The 27636-nt window shown below is 40.3% G+C and overlaps 1 protein-coding gene across 3 annotated transcripts in view; it reads left to right on the top strand.

The window, feature by feature from the left end:
• The window catches only part of DDR2 (discoidin domain receptor tyrosine kinase 2), a 159506-nt gene that overhangs the window by 112247 nt on the left and 19623 nt on the right, over positions 1–27636 (top strand). For all 3 annotated transcript variants that reach the window (XM_082466720.1, XM_082466721.1, XM_082466719.1), the window contains 8 exons: positions 10225–10327; positions 11803–12034; positions 12348–12495; positions 12887–12992; positions 17025–17208; positions 21399–21642; positions 24747–24809; positions 25616–25746. In XM_082466720.1, coding sequence (XP_082322846.1) covers positions 10225–10327; positions 11803–12034; positions 12348–12495; positions 12887–12992; positions 17025–17208; positions 21399–21642; positions 24747–24809; positions 25616–25746 — 1211 coding nt within the window. The remainder of the gene's footprint in view (positions 1–10224; positions 10328–11802; positions 12035–12347; positions 12496–12886; positions 12993–17024; positions 17209–21398; positions 21643–24746; positions 24810–25615; positions 25747–27636) is intronic.

Genomic DNA, 27636 nt, shown 5'->3' with positions numbered 1-27636 from the left:
GTTTTCGTCAATGTTGCTGCCACTCTGCTGTCTACACACAATGGGCTTAAACCCTTCTGTGTGATGGAAGGGCTGGAGGGGATGAGGACGAGGGGAGCTCTGACACATTTGCATTTTTTTATGTGGAGAGCTGAAGCCTCATCTTCTCCCCCGGGTCCTCTAATTATCAAACTTGATTGTGCATCAGAGTCACCTGGAGGGCTGGCGACACCATACTTTGCTGGGCCCCATCCCCAGAGTGTCTGATCCAGTAGGACTGGGATGGAGACTGAGAATTTGCATTTCTAACAAGTTCCTGGGTGATGGCGATGCTGCTGGTCCTGGGAGCATACTTTGAGGACCATGGCTCTACCACAGTGATAGATAAGGAGAACAGAGCCTTCGGGAGGGAGCTGATACTCCTTTACACCCAGGAGAGTATCTTATGTGGGATCTCAGTCTCTCTCGCTCCGTCTTTCTCTGTTAAACAGGGTAAGTTCTTATAAGACTTTAGTTAGAACACAAAATAGAAAGGATCCCTGAGCCCGGGAAATATAATGGAACTGAAATGTGCCACAAAGGCAGCTACAGCAGCAACATCTCTGTTGAAACTTCTAGGTTGCTGTTCCCAGGATAAGCAGCGCCTTGGTGGGCAAGTTCTTTGCAACAAGATCATGATTCACCCCGTGCGACCCTCCTTCCCCATTTCTGATTTACTTTAGATGTTCCAGGAAGCAGTTCTCATTACACTCATGGCTCAGTGACTAGAGATACATGATAGCCAGGAATGAAAGCCCAGTGGGACTGTGAATGAGGATTTCTCTGGCTGTCTGGTGGAGTCCCAGAGGATCATCCTGGGTCCAGGCTGGGAGGGATCTGGGAGCAGTGTGGTTGCACAGCAGAATCACCCGGGAGACTTTAGAAATATGTAGGTTCCTGGGCTCAGCTTCAGATATGCCAAAAACAAATCTCTAAGAGGAGGCTCATAAATATGTATTCTAGAACATCCCCAAGTGATTCTAAAGTAATTGGTCCATGGACTGGCTTTTGAGAACCACTGCCTTAGAGAGCGTCTACTCTGACTCCCTTGTTCTCCACAGGAAGAAACTGAGATCTAAAGAGGATGTGTGGAGTTTGCTCAGATCCTGCATAGTTTAAATCAGGGGTCCCCAACCCCCAGGCCTCGGACCGGCACCGGTCCGTGGCCTGTTAGGAACTGGGCCGCATGGCAGGAGGTGAGCAGTGGGTGAGTGAGCAAAACTTCATCTGCTGCTCGCTCTCCATCGCTCCCCATTGCTCGCATTACTGCCCGAACCATTGGTCGCATTACCGCCTGAACCATTCCCCCTACCCCCCACGCCCCACCCCCTCCTGCCCCTCATCCATGGAAAAATTGTCTCCCATCAAACCGGTCCCTGGTGCCAAAAATTTTGGGGACCGCTGGTTTAAGTGGTAGAGCCAGGAATGAGTTTGAAATCACTTGATTTTCAGAGGTTGTATAGTTTAGTGAGGTCATAGCCTCTAGAGTCAGATTCTAATCTGAGTTAGTATTTACTCAGTGAAAGGTCTTGGGCAGTTATTTAAACTCTTACTAGTAAAATGGGTAATAAGTGGGAAACTTGAAATAACGAGTGACAAAATGCTTATCTCATTGCCTGCATTTGATAAATGCTTCTAAATGGATGCTATTCTTACCATATTTCATCGAATTTAAGAAACTGCTGACTCTCAGATGTATCATTACTTTCTGTGCCTCTAAGGAAAAAACAAAACAAAACAAAACTATCTATGACTCACTATTTGCTTGCAAGATGCACTCAGATTTGTAGAGATGTTAACATGTGAAAAAAAAAAAGGGAAATGTGGTATTCCAATTCTCTTTCCTCCACCCTACGAAGGTTATTATGTTATTAAATTAAATACTTCAACAATAAATGCAGATTTCTGAAGAAGCAGCACACAGTGTGCTAGAAGAACAGCAAAGAGGCCAGCATGGCTGACGGGAAGGGTAGGGTGGAAACGAGGTCCAGGACACTCAGGGCACAGATGATGTGTAAGGATTTTGAATTTTATTATGAGTGAGATGGGAAGTTAATGGAATGCTTTGAGCAGAAGAGTTACATGATCTGATTTACATTTTAGTAGATACATGGGACAAAAGCAGGCCAGTAGGAGGTTCTTGTTCTCTTCTCGGTGATAGGGGACAGTGAATCGGCCTAGATTGGTAGCACAATATTTGCAAAAGGTAGGTGGGATACAGGAATATTTTTAGAGTAACTAATAGGATTTACTATCACCTGATGGACTGGATATGAAGTATGAAAGGAGTCAAGGATGGGCCTCAAGATTTTTGGCTCAAGTCATTGGAAGAATGGAGTTGGCTGAAATGGAAAAAGCTAGGGAATGAGCTTTGTAGGGAGACTATATTTTACTCAACTTTCTTCTTATTCCTGATCTATATCTATCTCAAAGGTTTACCTTCTGTGTTCGATAAATGTTTTTTAAGCACCTATTCTCTCCCCAGATGTGCACTGAGAAACAAAAGAAATAAAAACAAACAAGATACAGTCATTTTATTTTTCCCTCCAAAAGTTTGCCATCTGTAGGGGAGATGGGACTCACAGAAATAATTATATTACATAGCAGTCTGTACCTACTGCTCTGAGATGTTGAAAATGTCACAAATCAGAGGAAGGAGAAATTTATTGGAAGTGGTACTATCCTCCCTCAGAAATGCTTGCTTTAGTTGAGTATGAGTTCATTAGCCTGCAAAAGGAGGGTGCTAGATAATAACTTAGGCTAGTCTTTCCACTGCAGGTACACTGACCTTGCTGTACCTCCAGCAGCCAAGAACGCACTTCCCTTGAATTTCCTGTGCCCTTTACACGAAGCATGTTCCCCTCTGGAGTCACCTGGCTTGCTGTCTTCCTTCACTGAGCTCTCTGCTCAGTCAGCTTATCTCAGAGGTCTTCCTGATCTCTTTAGTTAAAAGAGAACCTATTCCCTTTCTGTACTTTATTTTCTTCACAGCATTTACCATCTCCTTCCCTATTAAATTTTTATTTGCTATTGTCTTCTCTCCCACCCTAGAATGTCAACTCTGTGATAAAAGGCACTTTGCTTTGTTTGCTGTTGTAACCCCATAAAAATCCCCCCCCCCAATCATTGGGTGAATGAATTAATAACAATAGGATATTTTTTAAACCATGGATTTGGTAAGCAACAAGCAAGCAAGTAGATTATCATGCTGTGGGTGATGTTGAGATTGGACTGGATTCGGCAACGAACTTTGGTTTCAGAAGGGACGGAGGGTGCCAGAGAGCAGCTCACTTACTGATCTGCTGAGCTGCCATCAGCATCCTGCCATCTTGGGAGAGACAGCTTTCCTCGGGTCATTCTTTTGGCTAAACCAGAGCGGGGCAGTCTGGTGCACTGGGACAAACTTTGGGTTAGGACTCAGAGATGTGATCTAAGTCAAACCCCTATCGCTTAATAGCCATGGGACTTCAGCTGGTTTCCTCATATACAATTTGAAAATAATAGTACATGCCCTCCCTACCACATCGGGTTACTGGGAGGGTAAAAAACAGGTAGGCGGGCTTCCCTGGTGGAGCAGTGGTTAGGAATCCGCCTGCAGTGCAGGGGACACGGGTTCGAGCCCTGGTCCAGGAAGATCCCACATGCCGCGGAGCAGCTAAGCCCTCGTGGCACAACTACTGCAGCCCGCGCGCCTAGAGCCCGTGCTCCGCAACAAAAGAAGCCACCGCAACGAGAAGCCCGCGCACCACAATGAAGAGTAGCCCCCACTCACCGCAACTAGAGAAAGCTCGCGCATAGCAACGAAGACCCAATGCAGCCAAAAATAAATAAATAAATAAATTTATTTTAAAAAAAAAGTCGTTATAAATATTGGCTATATTTCCTGTGCTGCAAAATTTTAAAAAAAGAGGTAGGCAGTTGGACAGCACTTTTCAAATTGTGAAGAATTGTATTTTAGGGGTCAAGATGGCAATTGGGGACTCTATGACATGGCTGATAGCCAAAAGAGCCAGGAATGTCTGCCGTGGCGAGCGAGGCCCCCTCGCCAGGATGTCCCTGAGGGAAATATACACACAGGGGACAGTGGCAAAGGGAAAGCAAAGTTCTACTTTATCAGTAGCTGGGCTTGTGTCCTAAATGCCAATGCAGGTGCTCTGGTAAACTGGACTGGGGCGTGTAGCATGTGGGTTAAAGGCCTCCAGAAGCCTCTCCTTGCCCATTAAGTCACTGATGCTAAGGGCTAAAACACTTAGCACATGCAACAACATGTAGGAAAAACTTTGAGGAGGGGACCAGAGCAGACCTTTAGTCAGGGCGTGGCCTTTGCTGCCTGATGGGATGAAGCAGAAGAGAGGACAGCGCCCTGTGTGTGACTTTGAAGCGTACATTGACCTCACTCATTGGTAATTTTGGCCTCATTGGGATCCTGCATTAGTATTTCCTCATCCTTACTCCTCCCTTCAATTTTGTATTCCAGAGACTTCAGATTTTGAGAATCTGATGCCTCATTCCTGAACCTCCCAGATTCAAGCATAATGATTATCTGCAGAACCAATCACCTCTGATGGAGAAATTATACATTTGACAAGAATAGGCAAAATGATACTTTCAAATCTGACTTGGAAAATGCAGTGGACCGTAACATAGAAGAGTTTCAGTTGGGTATATGGCCATGTTTCTTGTCAAAGCTGCCTGTATATGGTTTTGCTTAATCATACTGTTTCTTAAAGTGTCAGCTGGTCCTTGACTCGAGTCATCCTTCCCTTTCCTAGGGTTGGACAAGAATCCAGGAGCTTTTCTAGGTGTGATACGGACAGAAGGGCTTCTTGCCTTCAGCTTGTCATGATTATAGTGGATATCCTTATTCTCCAAGCCCTCCATGTTCTTCAGGGACAGCAATTTGGCTGTTTCTGTGCCAAGCTTGGGCACGATGCTCACATGAAACCATTTTCCCTTTGATGTTTTGCTACCTCTCCAGGGAACTTCTAGGAAGGGAGCTTGGTTCCTGTTAGCCCTGTAAGTTGCCTACCTTTGTCTCCTTCTAGCCTAGGGAAACCTCACCCATCTTCCTGCCACCTCTACTTCATCCTATGGTCCCTTAATGAGGGCAGGCTTTCCAGGAAGCCATTAGTCTTCAAGCAGTTTCTTATTTCTGCCCAGTAAACATAAATCTCCCATGGGGCGAAGGAACAAGAAGGCCTTGGCTACCTGCTTTGGAAAGGGGCGTGAAAATATACAAATAAAAATCTCAATATATTATCCCACCCCAGAGGTTACTTTTTGAAAAACAGCTTCACTGACATATAATTGACATACAATAAACTACACACATTAAAAATGCACAATTTGATCTGTTTTGACATATGTATAAACCTGTGAAATCATCACCATTATCAAGATTATGACCATATCCATCACTGTCAAAAGTTTCTTTGTGTCCCCTTGTAATTCCTTCTGCCCACTCCTTCCTTCCCTAGGTAACCACTGATCTGCTTTCTGTCACTGTAGATTGACTTGTTTTCATTTTCTAGAATTGTATAATATACAATATAAATGGAAGCATACGGTATATACTCTTTTTGCCTGGTTCGTGCTCTTCTTTCCCTCAGCACAATTATTTTGAAATTTATCTGTGTTGTAGCATGTATCAATAGAGTATTCTTTTTTATTACTGAGTAGCAGAGATGGGACTAGGGTGAGGCAAGGGAGGTGCCTAGGGTGCAAAGTGCAAGCAGGTGCTCACCCTCAAGATCCTGCAAAGGCAGAACTGGGACTTCCATGACCCCGGGAGTGGGCACCTCCTTATATTTTGCACCCTAAGCACCTCACTTGCTTCGTTCTAATCCCAGCTCTGCTGAGTAGTATTTCACTGCATGGATATATCGCAATATGTTTATCCATTTACCTGTTGATGACATATGATTGTTTCCCAATTTGCGTTATCTGTTACAAATAAAGCTGTTAAGGACACTCCTAAGTCTTTGTATGGACTTACACTTTTATTTCTTTTGGACAAATGCCTAGGAGTGAGTGGCTTGCAGGACAGAATCAGTGTACAGATATATGGGTCTACTTCTGGACTTTCTCCTGTTTCTTTGGTATGTTTGTTTATCTTATACCAACATCCCACTGTCTTGATTTCTGTAGTTTTATAATGTTTTAAAATCTGATGTTAGTTCTTCCTCTTTGATCTTTTTTCAAAGTTGTTTTGACTATTCTGGGATCTTTGAGCTTCCATATGATTTTTAGAATCAATTTGTTCGTTTATACAAAAATGCCTGCTGAGACTTTGATTGGGTAGAATGGACATCTTAATAGTATTGATTCTTTTGACCCATGAACATTGTAGTATATTATCTCCACTTATTTAGATCTTTACTATCTTTTGGCAGTGTTGGGTAGCTTTTAGTGTACAGGTCTTTCACATCTTTTGTCATGTTTATCCTTAAGTATTTTGTAATTTTTGGTGCTACTGTGACTTGTAATTGTTCACCGCTAGTTTATAGAAACACAGCTGATTGTTGTATATTGATCTTATGTCCTGAAACCTTATCAAACTCATTTTTTAGTTCTAGTAGTAGCTTTATTGTAGATTTCATCTGATTTCTTACATAACTGATCCTGTTATCTGCAATTAAAGGCAGTTTTATGTCTTCCTTTCCGATATGGGTGCCTTTTACTATTTTTTTCCCTTGACTTATTGCTTTATCTGGAAATTCCAATATAATTTTTAAAATTGAGTTATAATTGACGTATAACAGTGTACTAGTTTCAGGTATACAACATATTGATCCTGTATTTGTATATATTGAGAAATGGTCACCATAATAAGCCTAAGTTAACATCTATCACCATACATAGTTACAAAAATAACTTTTTCTTGTGATGAGAACTTTTAAAATCTACTCTCTTTGTAACTTTCAAATATGCAATACAGATTATTAAGTCCCATGCTGTACATTGCATCCCTGTGACTTATTTATTTTGTAACTGGAAGTTTGTCCCTTTTGATCCCCTATACCCATTTGGCTCAACCAATCTGTTCTCTGTATATATGAGCTTTTTTTTTTCCTTCGGTTGTTTGTTTTTTAGAGTCCACGTGTAAGTGAAATCATATGATATTTGTCTTTCTCTGTCTGACTTATCTCACTTAGCATAATGCCCTCAAGATCCATCCGTGTTGTCACAAATGGCAAGATTTCATTCTTTTTTATGGTTAAATAAACCATATGTATGGTATGTATGTGTATATATAGCACATCTTCTTTATCCATTCATCCATCAATGGACACTTAGGTTGTTCCATAACTTAGCTATTGTAAATAATGCTGCAGTAAACATGGGGGTGCATATATCATTTTGAGTAGTGTTTTCATTTTCTTCAGATAAATACCCAGAAGTGAAATTGCTAGGTTACATAGTAATTCTATTTTTAATTTTTTGAGGAACCTCCATATCGTTTTCCATGGTGGCTGAACCAACTTACATTTCCACCAACAGTGCACAAGCATTCCCTTTTCTACACATCCTTGCCAATACTTGTAATTTCTGCTCTTTTTGATAATAGCCGTTCTAACAGATGTGTGCTATCTTGCTGTGGTTTTGATATGCATTTCCTTGATGATTAGTGATGTTAAGCTCTTTTCATGTACCTATTGGCCTTCTATATGTCTTCTTTGGAAAGAAGTTAGTTGAGGAATAATTGAAATCTCCAACTACAATTGTGGATTTGTCCATTATTTTGTAATTTTTTTTTTTTTGCTTCATTTATTGTGAAACTCTGTTATTAGATGCATAAGTATTTAGGACTGTCATGTATTCTTGATGAACAAGCCCCTTTATCACTGTGAAATACCATCTTTATTCCTTGTCTTGAAATTTTTTGTGTCTGGTATTAATATAACCACTTCACCTTTCATTTGATTAAGTTTTCATGGTATATTTTTTCCATATTTTCTTGTGACTTATCTGTGTTTTTATATTTAAAGTGTGTTTCTCATAGACCATATGTAGTTTAAACTTGCTTTTTTAAAAAAGTCCAATCTGAAAATCTCTACTTTCTAATTAGGGTATATAGACCATTTATATTTAATGGGAGTTTTTATATGATTAACTTAAAATCTATATTCTTGCTATTTGTTTTCTATTTGTCCTGTGCTCTTTGTTTCCTTTTCTTCTGCCTTCTTTTCAATTAATTGAATTTTAATGATTCTGTTTTATCTTTTCTTGACTTATTAGCTATAAGTCTTTTAAAAAATATTACTTTAGTGCTTGCTTTAGGGTTTGCAGTATACATCTTTAACTAAGTTAAGTCTATCTTCAAGTGATATTATACCACTTCACATAGAGTATAAGAACCTTTCAACAAGATAACTTCCATTTTTCCCTTTAAGCCTTTATGCTATTGTTGTCATGCATTTTACTTTTGTGTATGTTGTAAACACCACAATATGTTGTTATTATTTTTGTTTAAATAGCCAGTTACCACTTAAAGAGATATAAATAACATTAAAAATCACCTTATATATTTACCATGTAATTGCCATTTTGGGAAATTTGCTGTCATCTTTATCTTTGGTCCTCGTTGCATAATGTGTCCTTTTCCTCTAGATGCTTTAAAAATTTTCTCTGTATTGTCTGCTGTAAGCAATTGGATTATGATATACTGTAGTGTAGTTTTCTTCATGTTTCTTGTGCTTCAGGTTGTTAAGTTTCTTGGGTTTATAATTTTCATCAAATTAAAACAATTTTCCACCATTTTTTATTCAAATAATTTTCTGTCTTCCTCCCTCCTCTTTTTCAAGGTATCCATTTACATGTATATCTAGATGTTTTAAATTGTTTCATATCTTACTGATGTTCTGCTTTTTGTTTATTGATTGATTGATTGATTCTCTTTTCTTTCATTGTTTCATTTTGGATAGTTTCTATAGTTGTCTTTATGTTCCTATTTTTTTCCCTCCAATATGCAATCTGCTTTTAATTCCATACAGTGTATTTCATCTCACACATTCAAGTTTTATCTCTAGAAATTTGATTTACCTCTTTTCTCTATCCTCTATAGCTCCCCTTATATTTCTGAACATATGCAACACAGTTATAACTATTTTGGTGTTCATCTTTTCTAACTTAACTTCTATATTAATTCTGAATCAGTTTCAACTGATTTATTTATTTTTCTTATTATAGGTTCTATTTCTCTGCTTCTCTTAAAGCCTGTTTTTTTTTTTTTTTTTTTTTTTGGCATGGGACATATCTGTACTAAAAAATTATTCATTGTTTATCTGAAATTTAAATTTAGCCAAGGATCCTGTATTTTATCGGCAATCCTATGTCCTAAGAGCTCTAGTCCCCTTGACCTCTACAGACTCTTACCTTTGTCTTCTGAGCTCAGGGAATCCTCCAGCCTCTGCCTGAGTTTTCACTTACTGTGCTACAGGCTGGACGTTCTCTCATGGAAGTAAGCTTTTGCAGTTGTGGGGTTCATCTTCTTTGTTTCCTGTCTCTCAGGGATTGCTGCACTTTGTTGTCTGATATTCATTATGTTGAAATCCAATTTTTCATATACTATTCCCGTTTTCTGGTTGTTTCACCCAGGAGAATAAATCTGGTCTTTATTACTCTATCTTGGATGGAGGAGGAAGTCCAATTCCAGAGGTTATTATTTTTAGCCAGAGTCCAAAACATGGTACCAATGGGGGCCAAAGCTGTGTGTTCAGTACCTTTATAGGAGAGTTTGTTTTTTTTTTTTTTTTTTTTTTTTTTTTAGCTCTGCTCCATAGTTTCATGAAATCAGCTACCTAGGAAAAGAAAATGCTATGGATCATAAAAGGTACCTAGTGATTATGAAGACGACTCACCACTGTTGGGAAACTGATTAGAAATGCATGTCTGCTAATAAGGAAATGGGGATGGGTCATAGAGTTATTACCAAATAAAAGAATAAATCAGCACATAACAGTATTGTCAGAGTTTGGACCAAAAGATAAAGTTGGCTGAGGTTCAATGCTTGGAAAATTGAACACTAATAAGTTTGGAGGCAGGACCAGGAAGAAAAAGCTTAGAGAGTCACAGTGGTCAAACTGGGGTCATAGAGGGACCTAGTCCCTCTTTCCTGTCTAATAATCAATTGCCTTCTAGCTGGGGGTCTCTGAAAATAAAATAAAAGGATTTCCTCTCTTTTCTCTTTGGTTTCTCTTGGTTCAGCCATATGCCGCTATCCTCTGGGCATGTCAGGAGGCCACATTCCAGATGAGGACATCACAGCTTCTAGTCAGTGGTCAGAGTCCACAGCTGCCAAATATGGAAGGTGAGAATGGATGCCTCAAGAAAACCTGAGCTCTGGGTTGGACAGAATTACTGACTCAAGGGTCTAAGGAAGAAGTGTGGTACTTGGTGGGAATGGGGGAAGGACATCAAAGTGGACCTGCTCTGCATGTTTTCATGCAGAGAATTTGGGGCCTGGCAGCACGTGCTGGTCTAGCAACCTCACCCTAACCACAGGGGCCCTAGAGCCACACCACCCACAGCAGATCGACTTATGATATGCAGTGCACTTGCTTTATCTCACGTTCTCACCATGAGCTACTGCAGGAAGTGGACTACAGTGGTACACATGGAAAAGTGCAGATTAGGTAGGTCACTGAGAGTTAGGAGACATAGTCCTCTTCTCAGTGGGTGTCTGTGAAACATCAATCAAAGTGCAAGGCATCGAGGCCTTAAATAGACATTGAGGCATCCAACAAATTCTTCCCTCCTCTCAAGGATACCTCACATAGAAGGGCCACCCTCATCCATAAACAAAGTATGTTGGGTTTCTTGTGGTCTAATATCAGGGGTCCTTTAAAGCAATAAACTATTGCTTGTCAAAAATTATTGTCAAAAACTATTCAGCTTTTAGGAAGTAACCTTCTTCCTGCAATCTAGTTCTTTTGGTGTAAAGCATTGATTTCTGTTAAAATGGAATCATCCATAGGAAAAGCAATCCTGTAAACCTTCTCCATGATTTCTGTCTTAGTGTATGAAAGATTAGAGTGAAGTTTGGTGGGGTTGGAAGGGAGCAACAATGAGTAGGTGCCGTCTGTGAGAGAAGGCACATTCCAGGGAAGAGGGAAAGGGGTAAGAGCGTCCCAAAATAAGCCTTATAATGAGTTCACAGTTTTGTTTGTGGGTAGCTCAGCCTGGAGGTAGTAAAATGAAACCAGATTATTTACTATTCCCTGACATACTCTTACCCCTCACTTTCACCATAGGTTTCCATGGTTTTTTGCTGAGCTGCCATGCTCGCCCTGCTGGTTAAAATTCCACTACATAACACAACCCACACTACAGATCTTATGATTCCTCCCTCCCCACTCTTATAACTTGATATCCAGGCAAGGAGTGGTTAGCCTTGTTATGCTGAGACTGAAAATGGGGGGTGGGGGTGAGGGTGGTAAAATAACTCAGTGGGGAATAGAGGGTAAGAAGGGTTTCACTGCATGGGACCTCCCTTGAGATCTCTAAATCAGGATGGGAAATAAAGGCTCCATGTCATCTGAAGGCCTCTAGCTCCCTGGTGGTGACTGTCTTTCTGGGTTTCATGGTGCCCCAGGAAGAGGGAACTGACCACAAGTGGGTACTGTGGTGACAGTCAGACTGGTAGGGAGAGCCCAAAAAGTCCATCTGGACTAGACTGCCAGCCTGCTCTCTCTCTTCAGCACTGGGCAGCTGCTTGCTGGGGACTGGTAAATAACTCTGTGGTTTCGTGGTTCCTTCCTCTACCCCCAACCCTCATCAATCAAGGCTGGACTCAGAAGAAGGGGACGGAGCCTGGTGTCCTGAGATTCCAGTGGAACCTGATGACCTGAAGGAGTTTCTGCAGATTGACTTGCACACCCTGCACTTTATCACTCTGGTGGGGACCCAGGGGCGCCATGCAGGGGGCCATGGCATTGAGTTTGCCCCCATGTACAAGATCAATTACAGTCGGGATGGCACTCGCTGGATCTCTTGGCGGAACAGGCATGGGAAACAGGTGAGAAGAAGACACATCCAGACCCTGGGATGTCTGGGACCATATTTTGACTTAGACTAGAAGAGGAAGTACACAGGTTGTCTATGTAGGTATGTGTGTCTGCAGACCTGGGATGCCCTTGTAAATGTGTAACCCAAGATGAAGGAGGGTGGGGTGGGGGGCACACATAGGGATAGCAAGGCTGCTGAGTGGTTACATTCTGCTCCTTGAATTAAAAGGAGAGGTTCCATCAAAGAGATAATGACTTGGGGAATGAAGAAGAGTCAACATAACTTCATAGCATCTTCTCACTCTTTCTTTTATCTCTCCTCAGGTGCTGGATGGAAATAGCAACCCCTATGACATTTTCCTAAAGGACTTGGAGCCACCCATTGTGGCCAGATTTGTCCGCTTTATCCCAGTCACTGATCACTCCATGAATGTGTGCATGAGGGTGGAGCTTTATGGCTGTGTCTGGCTAGGTAGGTCTCTAGAGAGAGTGTGTAGACCTTATTAAAAACCCCAGCCCCTGGGAAATAAAGGCAATCAAATCAGAAAGAGGAATTACTTTCACCAAGAATTTCACCGGAATTACTAATCACCAAGAAGTGATCCCCTCTTGGTTAGAGTAAAGAAAGGAATATTATTCATCCACCCAGGGCTTGGTGCCCCACACCTGGCATACTGCATTCCAAGTCACTTTGCTGACTATTGCTGAGGAGTACTCCCTGTGTGCCCAGATTGAGTCCTAGGTGGACACATTGCTCAAGATTGCAGTCTTGAAGCCTCAGGTAGCTCCCTGGGATAGTTGTTCTGAGCAGCAGGTGCATCTCCTTCCCAAAGGCACTGACACATCTGTGTTTCCTTTGGCAGATGGCTTGGTGTCTTATAATGCTCCAGCTGGACAGCAGTTTGTACTACCAGGAGGCTCCGTCATTTATCTGAACGATTCTGTCTATGATGGGGCCGTTGGGTACAGGTAAATTCTGGGAAACTTTAATCATCAGAGTGGGGGAATGGCCACCATAAGAGAATAATATTTCATCATGACCTGGGAACAATAATCAAGGACTCAATCAGTCAACTAGCCAATGTTTATTTAGCCCTTATACTAGGCATTGTGAGATAAATTTAGGTGAAGTAAAATATGTAGTCTTTATTTGGAAGGAACTAAGAGCCTAGTTTGGGAAGACAAAGTAATCAGAAGGAAAACAACAAATTACACAAAGTAAGGACTAAGCTTTGTGGTATGGCTCTAAGTACCGTAGCCATAATTTTTGACCCTCAAAACAAGATGTGTGGTCTGACACAAATAATAGCCTACTTATGGAGACAAAGGGACAGAAGATTTGAAGTTACAAGTATAATAAACTGGACAGATAAAGAAGTTCAGAAAGAATGAACCCCAGAAATGTAAATGCTTTAGAAATTGTGAAAAGAAGACTATTAAGATATAGTAATGTAAGACTATTACAATAGACAAGGAAAGATTCTAGGATGAGATGATAATTGGAGCAGAGGAGGTAGGTAGCAGAGAGCAGAGGAAGGGAATCAGGGATGAGGACCAGAATGGCCCGACTATAGCAGAAGCTAAAACTTGGAACAGCAGAAGGACCAGTGGATACCTGAAATGAACCAAGGGAGGGCCATGGTGAAGTATGTTCAGATACAGAATGAATTTAGGGTTGGATGAGAGATGTTCCCACCTATCCCAATTCACTCCAAGTCTTGCCGTTCTTCTTCTACCCCACTTCAACACTTTTCTCTCTTAGGTTAATCTTTGTCTGCAAAGATTGAGCCTGGCAGAGAGGTTAGACCATAGTGAAGTCCACACCAGATGATGGAGGTTGCTGGTGGTTGAGAGAGAGATTAGTGAGTCTCAGGAAGAGGAGTGTGGAATTACAGCACTTCCATTGTCTTAGGTGTGAAGAATAAACTACTGCCCTCCAGCTTCCATGCCTTGTGTGAAGCTTCCATGCCCGACTCATCCGGTCTTCTGTTACTAATCACTTCCTTTCCATCTACTTAGTCACTGTTCTTCCCCTTTTACATAATCTGTCTTGGCATCATTTCACTTAGCCACACCCAACTGCCATCAACTCAAGGCACAGAGGAAATCAGAGATCAATTGAATTCAGTTTAGTTTAGTAAGTCTTTGCTAATCAACTGTTACTATGTGCAAGGAATTTGGTAGGGATTCAAATATAATAAAGTCATTGGTTCTACCTTTAAGACGCTCGCAGTTAGGAATGGGGACTAAACCGGGATATAAATTACTATGATACAAGCATAAGAGTAAGAGATACACAATGAGTGCTTTGGGATTCAAAGAAACAAGGAAGCTATAGAAGGAAAACAGAGCATTGGGAGTGAAAACACCTGGATTCATCTCTTAAAATTATTTGTTTGCTATGAGGCTGAAGTGATTAAAAAAAAGTATATAAGGAAAGCATTTTGTAGAGATAAAGTGCTATATACATGTAAGTTATTATCTGATTGGAGGGCCAGTTAAAACGTAATAGAATAGATGAAATCTGAAATGACCCCAAAGGATGGGTAGAACTTTCACAGGCAAAGAATCTTGAAATGGCATTTTAGGCAGAGGGAATACCCTGATGACAAAAGAATCATGGTTGTAAAGTTTAGGGGAATGTCTGGGAAAGATCAGCAGTTTAGTTAACCATGGGCCATATTTACGTAGCAAGGCAGTAGATTAGAAGCATAGCAAGGCGGATTTTGTCATATTTTGGAGGAACTTGAATGTCAGGGGCAGGAAGAAGAGGGGAGGAGGAGGAGTTCTTCTTTACGAACATCATCAACACAATGTGTCACTGAAGGTTTTTAAAGCTGGGGAAGAGCATGATGGGAGCTGTGCTTCAGACAGATTAATCAAGCTGCATTCAAAGATTAGATTTGAATAGGAAAGGAGGAGATGAGGGGGATATTTTCTAATTCCAAATTCTGTCAGATGAAAAGGATTAATGACCCAGGCCATAATGCTGACTGTGGGAATGGGAATGAGAAAGATACTCATTTAGGGAACATTTGTAGTCTGATTGGATACAGGGGGCAAGACAGTAATGTGAGAAAAAGAGTTAGATGAAACAATAGTCTAGGTAAAACAATGGAGACGACATTTATTCATTCAACAAACATATTTTGAATGCTTATCATGTGCCAGGGACTCTTAGTGGATATGGAAGAGAAGTATAATTGACTGAAGTGGGAAACCTAGGTGAAAGACTTAGTTTAGAAGGGGATGGTGATGAATTCAGTTTGGAATATAAGTTCAAGGGACTGACAGGACATTCAAATAGAGAAATAAGGCAGGTAACTGGAAATATGGCTCTGGATGAACCCCAGAGGAAAAATAACAAAATAATCACAGAGATTTAGACACAGTCAGCTTCCGCCTAATAATTGAGGTCATGAGATATCTAGCTGGGGGGTGGCTAAGTGATGAGATACAGAGTTACCTAATTCAAGCTCTCAGGAAATAAATAGTCATAGTATCAAAAGTTACTTATTTAAATTTAAAAAAAGTCTAAAAGTAATATATACTGTTGTAGAAATTCTAACAATTCTAAAGTATATGAAGTAAACAGGGAAAGTTTCTTTCCTTATTGATTAAATTTTGATGAAAGAGAAATTGAATAAGCATTCCTTTAAATTTGTACTGCTTTTCTGAAGACTTTCATGGGGATTTATTTTTCTGGGGATAATGGGAAATATATTCATTGCAAGTAAACTTATGTTCTCCTAGCCTTCTGATCTGTAGAGAGAAGAAAAAGATGGCAAAACCTTGGAAGGGAGATCCAGGCTCTGGTCACTGTGGATAAGGCCAGTCAAATTTTATAATTTGCCAAACATTTTTCAATGAACAAATATATTTAAAAATGTATCTGTAAGGCTGGCATAATCACTCTTAATCCTTTTTTTTTTTTTTTTGGTAATTCACAAATTTTACATAACATTGGTCTGCCTATAACCTCATGGGTCACATGGATAATTGCTTGAGGGTGAATATCCCAATCTCTTCATTTGGGAGACTCTTGACATATCTTCCAGAGCTTGAGGAGAGAGAAGTTCCACACGATGGGTTCTTGTTCTGTCCCTCCATAAACAGAAGGAAGGGGGTCTCTTTATGTTCTTCACGTAGTCAAATTAACATCAATACACATCCACCCCACCCAGCAGTCAGGCTTCTGGCAAACTCAGCCATTCAAACAGAGCCTTACACTCGGAAGTGAAAAGGCTGCCAAGCTAGAAAATAAAACTAAATCCAGTGCCTGAGACTCTCATTTGGTCCATACATTTTACTCTATGAGTCTAGTATTCTGCAAATGTAATTAAAGTTAAATATAAATCAGTATTTAAATTTGTTAGAAGTTATTTTTTCCCCCTTTTGTTCGATATTGAAGCAAGTTGTTGGAGATGTGGGGTAGAAGAAGGCATGACTGGCTTCCCTGGATTTGATTCACTGAACAATGACAACATTCAGTCAAAGGAGAGTCAGAAAAGTTTCCAACCAGCTCTGGGACCATTCATTTAGTGATGAGCAAGTGCCACCATCTGCTGTAGTATTTGTTCTGTGCATTCATTCATTTACTCATTAATGGATGAATTAGTCAAATGCATTTGATAATATTGAATCATTATATAAAGACTTGTTATGTTAAGTATATAAGAGCAGGTAAGGATATAATAGATCATAGAAAGCTTTTCATATAAAATGATTTAAAAAAAGGTGTTTAAAAGCTTTGCTATTATAGAGTTAAGCATCAAATATTTTGTAAAATTCATTTATATGAAATTCTTAGTTCTCCACTGATGCAGGATAAATGAGTCAGTACTACAAAATATATTGGATTTTTCATAATTCTTCAACCTCCAAGATAATCAGCTCTTACAAAACCTGGGGTGAAGAAACTGGGTAAAAGCTCTTCCATGAATATGTAATTAACTCCAGGTTCCTCTCTCCCTTTTCCTTCTCCTCTTTTGGCTTGAGCAGCATGACTGAAGGGCTGGGCCAGTTGACCGATGGGGTGTCTGGCCTGGATGATTTCACCCAGACCCATGAGTACCATGTGTGGCCAGGCTATGACTACGTGGGCTGGAGAAATGAGAGTGCCACCAATGGTTACATCGAGATCATGTTTGAGTTTGACCGCATCAGGAATTTTACTACTATGAAGGTCAGTGGAGTTAGGCGTAGAAGCCAAAATCATGGTGTAGGGAAAAGCATGCTGGAAAGAACCCTAGGGTGGTGCCAGCAGAATGGCATTCAAGTACATATTCTGCTGCTAACTAGCTGCATGCATTTCTTGAGTCACTTTATCTCTCTGGGCTTGTTTCTTCATTTGTAAATAAGGATGTTAGATTAGGTCACTGTTTCACAATGTATTTCGCTGTTGTTGTCTCAACACCAGAGTGGACATATCCATTATGCAAAGTGGGCACAGTGTCTGGGACCCACGATACTTGTAAGGCCTATGGAAATGGTTTAACTTCTTTTACTGTCAGAGTAAAAGAAATGAGCTTTAACGTCGAAAGTTATTACCTTTTTAACAAAACAGTTGTAAAATATAATTTTAACATATTTTTTGTGGAGGGAGTGGCCCACAAAGGCAGTAGTGACGAGGGCCCTTGGAAGTCATTCCATGGCCCTGCCCAGCACTCTGCAGGGAGGGGACACGCTCTTATCAGTAAGGGTGTCTCATTGCAGCTCTGATTCTCAATGGAAGAAGAAGGAGCTTTGTATTTTGAACCACTTCCCACCCCTGAGTGTTTCCTCCATGCCCACAGCACTAAGAAATCATGGCAGAAGATCCCATACTGTTCTGTTCCCAGAGTTCTTTGTCTCCTATCTATTATCATTTATCTGTCTATGTGTCTGGTTCCCTTACTAGACCTCAAGCTCCTTCTCAGGCTCTGCTTTCTGATCTTTGTACCCAAGTGCCTGGCACTTAATATATACAGGCTCAATAAATGTTTGCAAGTGAACAAATGATATCCTTTATTGCCTACTCTAGCCATTTATGGTTATAAATATCTCTGCCACCTGGGTAGAAGGAGGAGGAGATATGATGAACATCAATAAGACACTGAAAATATAATAGTATTTTCCTAACTATAAGCAGAAACTTGAAGAAGGACTGGGGCCAGACAGGAGGAATTGCTGTGACTCCTGGCTGGGCCACCATCCGGATTCTAGACCTCAGGCCCAGGGTTTCAGTTTGTCTTCTCTGTGGGACCTCCGTGACTCTTTGCCCGGTCAGAGGAGTTGGTTATCCAATGAGTGAGATTCAAGGGTGAGGTGAGGTCATTTTAACCCAAATCTTTTCTAAGGCCTCAAATGTAAATTATTAGGTTTTTTGTTTCTTTTTTCTAAAACACCATCACCCAGAAGTCTGTATTAAAATGCAAGTATTTTACCTCAGGGAGAGTAAAACAATAAAAAAAAATTAATGTCTTAAATGCAATAGCAGAAGTTATTTTCTCAGTTAATTATTACAGAGTAGTTAAGAGTGAGTAGGTAAATTTCATTGAGTACTTGGATGGAAGCTGAAAGACTTGGGAAAAGCCCAGACTGGGTGTGCTCTGGGGAGAGTTAAGTGCAGACCATGAGAAGAACTGGAGGAGGGGACTTAAGGCCTGATTTCCATTTTCTCTGGGGTAGGGCCTTTCGGGAGAGCCTACCCTGGATGTAAGAGTTGAGGACCTCTCTGTTGGTATGGTGAGTTTCCTGATACTTAGCTCAAATGATCGTTTTTCCTTTTCTCTTACTCAATCCCAAGTATGTTTCAGAGAGAAAGGAATGGAAGAAAAGTCCATGCAAAAAGTGACCAGATTAGATGTTAAAGCTGAATTCTAGGTTCTGGGGGTAAACAGATGAATAAGAAATGGTCCCTACCTTGGGGCAATTTGCAGTTCAGTGGGGGAAGACACTATTTATTTGCAAAAGAAGGTATGTAGAATGACATGGGGACCCTGAAGAAGGGAAACTGTATCATTCCCAGTAAATAAAAATTTGTTATTCTTGGCACAAACCTGGAGTCAAAAAGAAAATGCATGTCTACTATATCACACTCACATGTTAAGATGATAATATCTCCTAGTTGGATTAATAGCTATTAGTTAAATGATGAGAACAGAAAGATCAACACATACCCAATCTGCCAGTGTGTTGCTCATAAATGGCTCTTGGGAAGTTGTAAAATGTGTGTGCAATCGTGTGTTAACACATTATTCTTTACAGGTTTATGGGGGGTGGAGGGAAATATGCACAGTAACAAAACTGTGTATGCTTCAAGGAAAAATTTATTTGTATTGCTGAATAATGTGTATACCCAATATGTACCTATGAACATGTGTATCAGTTCATTATATATCATTGGGAGAATTTCTAGTCACACAAATAATGAAATGTATTTTAAAGTCCCCATAAAGTCCCCATATTTGCTCAATTGACTTTGATCTTCCTGAGTCCCCAGCAGCTCCTGTTTAACTAGTTTATCACAGATCAAAATTATTCAAAAGCATATGTCTGCATTTAGAAGGTGCCAGAAACCTCTCAGGAGCTGACTCAGAGCTACTTTTCTCAGGATTAGCAGGCCAAGCAGGTGTCTACCATATTTTAATTTTTCTGATACAAATGAAAAGTAAAAGACGACTTTCAGGTCACTGAAGTCTTCTAGAGAGTAGTTTTTTGCTTCTTAGGCAAAGTACTGCCTATTTCCCTCCCTGCCCTGATTATAGTTAAAATACAGCATTTAAAAGAAAAGCAAATCCACAGAGCATTTAGAAAATGAAAAATTACATATATCAAAACAAATGGGATACATATAAAACTACACTGGATAAAATTCATGGTACTGAATACGTTCTTCATTATTTTTTTAAAAATCTTTATTGGAGTGTAATTGCTTCACAATACTGTGTTAGTTTCTGTTGTACAACAGAGTGAATCAGCCATATGCATACGTATGTCCCCATATCTCCTCCCTCTTGAGCCTCCCTCCCACCCTCCCTATCCCACCCCTCTAGGTCATTGCAAAGCACTGAGCTGATCTCCCTGTGCTATGCTGCTCCTTCCCACTAGCTATCTATTTTATGTTCGGTAGTGTATATATGTCGATGCTACTCTCACTTTGCCCCAGCTTCCCCCTTCCCCCCTACCCCATGTCCTCAAGTCCATTCCCTATGTCTACGTCTTTATTCCTGCCCTGCCACTAGGTTCATCAGTCTAACATCAAAGATAAATGCATAAACCAATTAATTAAAGTCAGAACACTATAGAAATGATCATAAATCCAAGAGCTTATTCTTTGGAAAAATATAAAATAGAAAAAATTTTATAATACAAATCAAGAAAAAATAAATTGAAAGAGATTCTGAAACATATATATAAATGCATTTTTAAATATATTCTATTTGTTACATAAATATATTAAGTCCACAGGAGAATGAAATCCTATGCTATTTACTTGCATTCTAGAAGGATTCCCTAAACATCTGTAGGAAAGATTATTACCTTCCCCACAGGCTACTTATCCAACACTTTGCAGATTTCAAAACATCTGAAAAATCTATTGAAGCTGTAGTTGGTATTTCTTTGATTTTGTTCTTAACCTTGTTCCATTTACGTGTGTTCAATAAACTAAAACTGTTAATTCATCCCAAGGAAGGTACAACAAAAAAGCTACCTTCCTAAAGGCCTTCTTTTCTCATCTCAGAAAATATCTATGAGGAAGATTTGCTGCTCTCATCAGAATGGCTTTACCTAAACTGAATTTAATTAAGAGAGATAATTAAGTTTTGTGTCTCTGGCTGACAAATGCTAATACCCGGCAGTCGAAATGAGATTTCTAAAGAGAAAGATGAAATTATATTGGATTGTGTATTATTTCAGGTTTCTCATCTAAACCTGTTGAAAGAAGTGGACTGGCTTTGGAATGTACATAGGAGAAAGTGGTTCAGAATAGCTCCATTCTGGGCAGATAGCAGCCATGGTTGAGAGGATTGGAGTGGTTGAGAGGGTTATAGAGCAGAGAGTGTTAAGGGCAAGGAAGGAACTGAGAAGTTGCTGGTCTAGTCCTCATTTAACAGATAAGGACACTACTCCCAGCAGCATGCAGTGAGGTAGACAGGGGAGCACAATTGCAAAGAGGTGACTGGGGTAGCAGCCCAGGTTTTATAAGGTATCACTGCCACTGTGAGATTCCTAGAAGGGAAAAATGCAAGACTGCAGAGCACCAGTTATTCACCAAGGGTGGTGTTCAGAGCAATTTGGCAGGTCTAAGATCTTACTGGGTTAGGTTGCACTGTGTCCCCAGTGCCATCCAACAGGGTCACCCTGTCACTCACATGCCTCTTTCTCTGCCAGGTCCACTGCAACAACATGTTTGCTAAAGGTGTGAAGATTTTTAAGGAGGTACAGTGCTACTTTCGCTCTGAAGCCAATGAATGGGAACCTAACGCTGTCTCCTTCCCCCTTGTCCTGGATGACGTCAACCCCAGTGCTCGGTTCGTCACGGTGCCCCTCCACCACCGCATGGCCAGTGCCATCAAGTGCCAATACCATTTTGCTGACACCTGGATGATGTTCAGTGAGATCACCTTCCAATCAGGTTGGGAGCTTGGGGGCCCCTTAGGGAACTGGGAGCAGGGTGGTGAAGGAGGAAGGCAGTGTCCAGAGCTTCTCACTGGTGGGTGTCTGAAAGGAGGATGGTTGTACAGGTGGCTTCTCATGGGTAGATAGAGGGACGCTTTTCTGCAAATAGTGTAGTTGTGGAAGGGTAGGGATGAGCATGTGGAAGTGGACATAATGTTTACTTGGCTCTCACACACATTTGTCTAAAAGAGATGTAAGATAAAGGATTAAAGAAAATGAGTACAATGTATTAAAACCTTTATGTAAATCAAGCCAGTTAAGGGGAAGCGCACCTAAGCATTATTAAAATATTTAAATGAAGATGTCTAAATAAAAGTAAAGAGAACAATGAACCCCCATCCATCACCTAGCTTTACTAACCATTGATTTTTTTTGTCATGCTTGTTTCATTTATTCCTCCCTTTTTGGTATAGTATTTTGAAGCAAATCTGAGACATTATTTGATTTCACTACTAAAATTTTAGAATACACCTTAGAAAATAACATTATCTTCCTAATAATGCCATTATAACGTCTAACAAATTTATTAATAAATAATTCCTTAATATAATATAATAGCCAGTCCACATTCAAGTATCCCTGATTGTTTCATAATGTCTTACTACAGTTGGCTTGATTGAATTAGGATCCAACTAATTAGCCCCTCTTGGTGTATTTCCTTTATTATATTACTAGGTGGTATCTCTTTTAACCTAAAACAGTTTTTAAAAAAAATTCCATTCTGGTTTGGCTGATTACTTTCTGTGGTGTAATTTTACTAGAGCTTCTATCCTCTGTCATCCTGTAGACTGGTGGTTATATCTACAGGTGAATTTGATTCAAATTCAATATTCATTTTTGCCAAGGATTTTTCATGGATAGTGCTGTGTACTCTATGCTGAACCTCATCATGGGGATGTTATATTAGAATCTCTTACTTTTAGTGATGCTAAGATTGATCTCTGGGCTCAGGTGGTTATCCTTTCATGGAAAAGTTCCCAATGAACTTTCTCCTTAGGTTTTATCCTCCATTGATGACCACTGCTTAAATTATTTCATTAGGAGTTGCTAAATGGTGATTTTCTAATTCTTTTATTCCTTCTGCATTTATTAGCTGAATTTCTTCTGAATAGGAGAACTATTCCCCATATGCTTGTTAACCCTGAAATACAGTTCTCGTTGGAAGGGCAGCATACATAATTAATTTTTTCATCTATTTACAGAGTAATGAGTCAATGCTCTAGCAACCTTCAGTGGTATCTAATAGATTTTATTTTGTTCTTCATCCTCACTAACATTAAAGAGGACACATTTTTAGAGGTGTGTTAAAAAAAGGATTTTTTTAAAAATTTACTTATTTGGTTGCGCTGGGTCTTAGTTGCAGCAGGCGGGCTCCTTAGTTGCAGCTTGCAGGCTTCTTAGTGGTGGCTCACCAGCTCCTTGGTTGCAGCACATGTGTTCCTTAGTTGCGGTATGCGAACTCTTAGTTGCGGCATGCATGCGGGATCTAGTTCCCTGACCAGGGATCGAACCCAGGCCCCCTGCATTGGGAGTGCAGAGTCTGATCCACTGTGCCCCAGGGAAGTTCCCTCTCTGAGGATTTAAATCTTATGACAGGATTCTTTACCTGCCTTAGAGAAGCATCCATCTCTTATTCAAAATAGAAGTCACTAAGTATGATATATGTACAGTTGACCCGTGAACAACATGGGTTTGAACTGCACGGGTCTATCTATATATGGATTTTTTTCCATAGTAAATATTACAGTACTACACGATCCACAGTTGGTTGAATCCATGGATGCAGAACCTCAGATATGGAAGAACCATGTGTATGGAGGGCTGATTTTAAGTTATATGCAGATTTTCCACTGCACAGAGTACTCAGCGCCCCTAACCTGCATGTTGTTCAAGGGTCAACGGTACATCTCAAAGAGGAATATAATTACTTAATTCAATACAGTTTCTTCCTGAGAATCTCTTCTTTTTTATTCTACTGACCAGAGTCCTTTTAGACACTGTCTTGAATCTCAGTCTTAAGGGTCTGACTTTTACAGCACTTATCTGATTGTTCCTTGTATATCTCCTTCACTGTTACTTCCTCTTTATACCATATACTACTTACAATGAACATGTGTGCATTCATGCATAAAACATTATTGAGCATCTACTATGTACCATGCATTGTCTTAGTTATTAGGTTACAATGACAAATAAGACAATGTCCTTGACCTAAAGGTGCCCAGTGTTTCATAGAAGATGGATGAGTAAACTTAAAATATGAAACACTGTGGTATGTACTAAATAATATATGCACTGGGTGTTACAGAGTGAAAGAAAAAGTAAATCCAAATCAGACTGAGGCAGGAGTATATTATTTGGGGTAGGGTGGGCTACTGTAACAAATACTCCAATAACTTATTATTGCTGACTAATTATTATTTATTATTACTGATAGTCTTTGCTTATTCTAATTCTTGACCCCCTTGATTAGACAAGTCAGAGGGAAAAATTAGTTACCAACATCAATCTGTCGAATACACTTTTGGGAGCTAGTCCTAGAAGCTTCAACATCACTGTAAAGGCTACTCTAATTTATTTCTAAGGATGAAGGCTTAATTTTTAAATTAAAGAGCTAGGACTATGAGGCATAGTGAAAACTCTTTTGTAAAACACCGTAATTTCCTTGAAGGGAAAGAGCATCTTAACCCTATGTCTGTCCTATGTCTACTTACCCATTGTATTCTCTCTACATTTTGTTGAATTTGGATTTCACTTCCTATGCATGATTTATAATAATGTGTGGTCACAGCCCTCTGATCGCTCTCTTTAACTTTTTTGTACCATGACACTTAGTAGGTAATAATTGAAGCAAAATTTTTACAAAAGAAAAGTTGCCCTTACTATTTAGATGAATGGCGATATTTTTTACTTAATATATTATATGATTTCATTTCTAAGAAAGGCTTGTAGCAACCCAGTAAATGGATTTCACAAAGTGCTAGCTTAGAACCTGCCTTCAGAAAAACCACTACCGAGCTGTCTTCTCCCCAGCTCTGACTCACCCTTGTTTTGTGACAGATGCTGCTATGTACAACAACTCTGGAGCCCTGCCCACATTGCCTGTGGCACCCACAACCTATGGTATGTATGCTTCTTGGTTATAAAAATTAAGTTGAAGGGACCTCCTGGAGGATGAAGAAGAGTGGAGATTTGCAAAGGCTTGACTGTGTAGCAGGCTTGATACCATGTGGCTTTCAATGAAGAGTAGCTCTGGAAAGATAGGACAGTCCACCTCCAAAGTTAAGGGCCCAACCTCACTCTCTTCCCTGCTGGTCCATGTGATTCTTCTGCTGAGGCAGAGTCTGGAGTTTTTCCAACTGCTTCTTAGAAGTTTGGGAAGCTTGGAGCAAAAAACAGGGAAAGGGATATTTCTAGGTGAGACCCATTGTAGGGATCTCAATGAATGAATGGAACAAAAAGCTAGTCTCTCCAATTGGAGAGAAATATGGAAAAGTGTATGCACTGCTTCAGACAGTCACTGGCTGTATAAGTCAGCAATCTGGGAAACACATGATCAAGTGTCTCCAAAGAGGACTCTCAGCTACCTTGGCATGTCTCAATGCAGAGTGAAACTGATTCTTCACCTGTTTTTCATGAGGTATGATTAGGGGCCATGGTATAAAGGGAGCAAAGTTTTGGGAGGAATGGAAAACCTCTCCATTATCCAGTCTAACACATGAGGAAGAGGAAGCTACTGTCCCATGGATGAGGACTGTAGGATATAGGAGCACAGTAAGACAAGAGTAGCAAGACCAAGTGTTAAGTGGCATCTTGTGGAATTATCCTGAAGGAATAGATTCTGCCTTCTTATCTCTAGTCCAAGCCCTTATGCTTTTCCTTGCCCCTTGAGATGATAATATTCTTTGTCCTTCTTTTCCTGGTTACAGATCCAATGCTTAAAGTTGATGACAGCAACACTCGAATCCTGATTGGCTGCTTAGTGGCCATCATCTTCATCCTCCTGGCTATCATTGTCATCATCCTCTGGAGGCAGTTCTGGCAGAAAATGCTGGAGAAGGTGAGGAAGTGCAGGACAATCATGGGGTAGGAAGCTGCTCCATCCTTTCCTGTGCTGCTTCATTAATATCCAAGCCAAGTTTCTCACAATTCTATTCCTACTTCTTTTTGCACTTGAAAGTTATGGTTGGGGAGAACCTGCCAGTCCAGTGGTTAGGACTCTGTGCTTCCACTGCAGGGGGCACATGCTTCCCCCCTGGTTGGGGAACTAAGATCCTGCATGCCACCTGGTACAGCCAAAAAAATAGAAACTTATGGTTATGTATCCTTCTGAGTGCCTCCTCAGATTCTTTTAGTCTAGGCCAAATGAGCTATAGAATTTCTATTACATTTGTCTAACACTTTACAGTCTGCAAAGACTTTTTCCTTGATTTTACTTGAACCTCACTGAATAATTGTGAGTTGGGCAGAGTAGTTATATTTAACTGTTTTGCTGATGAGAAAATGTGATGTGCTCAAGGTCATACAGTTAATATCCTGCTTTCAATGCTTGTTCTAATTGTCAGTCTTGAAATTTGTTGACTTCTTTTCTTCTAAAATATATACCTTCCACCACGGATGAACTATCTATGACTTTTCTTGGTGTCTTAGACCAGATAGCAATTCTGGGCACTGCTGCTAAATGTGTGATACTCTTGGGGTTTGCTGATGATAAAGTGTTTCTACCTTTGGTCATGGACATCGTCCCTGGTCAATGAGCTCAAATGGATGTGGACTCTGAGAGATCATAGATACTCTGGGCTGTGAGGCTTTGAGGTACCCATCGAGGGCAGGGAACAGGAGGGAGGGTATAGGCTGATTGTGTTTATAGCCTATGTATTTGGGGACGGGATCTCAGAGGAGACCAGTGCCTATGTAGAGTACATACCAGAAGAGGGGAAAGGTCACTGTGAGAATGGACTGGAACCTTTTGAACTCTTTGTGGGTAGGACAAGAGGAAGGGACTGAAATCAGAGAAGTGAGGGGAATGACCCAGACAAGTAGCAGGCAATTCCTTCTGATCTGTTACACATTCAAGTTCTGAGATGATTGAGGTTTATTTTAAGGTCTTTAGGCAGGAATATTTCACAGAAGAGAGGGTCTCTTTGCTTCCCACAGAGACTTCTAACATTAGTCTAAAAATTAAATTAAAGCTTTCAATCCATAAATAGTGACTTAAGGCTGAAAGGCAGAATCCACAGAGAGCTCACCCACTGGCATGATGAGGCAACATCAAAACCTTTTGTCTTTTAGAATGCTAGAACACACTTGGTATCTAAATTCCAGGATGTGGGGTAGCAAAGAGTGGTGATGGTAGAAGCTGATGGTCTGACGGTTCATTGGACAGCTTGAAGCTGTGTTCTTACTGAACAGTCTGTTATGACTGCATTTTAGTTGAGGGGGGAGAGTCTGTGTTCTCTACTCTGTGAGCTATTTTTCTCTTTATTTGAGCCAGAATTTACCACTCTTTGAGTCTTTCTTCTGAGTCCCACTGGAATATATTCATGGGCTGGGAGAAGAATTTTGGATTGGAGACTCTCCAGGTAAAAGGGAGAACAAAAATTTTGCCCTTGTATATTTAACTTGGTCCTTCAAGAAATTCTTTCTGTCCCTGTACATCCTGAGTAAGATAACTCAAGATGCTCTGGAATGACACAGGATTTCTTCTGGGGGAAAGATTTTTTTTGTAGAAGACCCTTAAGCATACCTATGTATTCCAAATACATTACTCAAAATAGCCTTATGCTGTAGCATTATCTGCAGGATACTTACAATGGTGTCCTCAGAATTCTCTCTTTGAGAGAGTCAACCTGTATTTATTGAGTACCTACTATGTGCTGGGCTCCATGCTCAGTATTGAGGATATTACTGCAACAAAGGAACTCTCAGTCTAGGGTATGGAGCAGACATC

The sequence above is a fragment of the Balaenoptera physalus genome (genome assembly GCF_965194825.1).
Source record: "Balaenoptera physalus genome assembly, chromosome: 1".
NCBI classification, from domain to species: domain Eukaryota; kingdom Metazoa; phylum Chordata; class Mammalia; order Artiodactyla; family Balaenopteridae; genus Balaenoptera; species Balaenoptera physalus.
The sequence above is the reverse complement of the archived record's forward strand: the minus strand, read 5'-3'. Positions and strand labels throughout refer to the sequence as shown.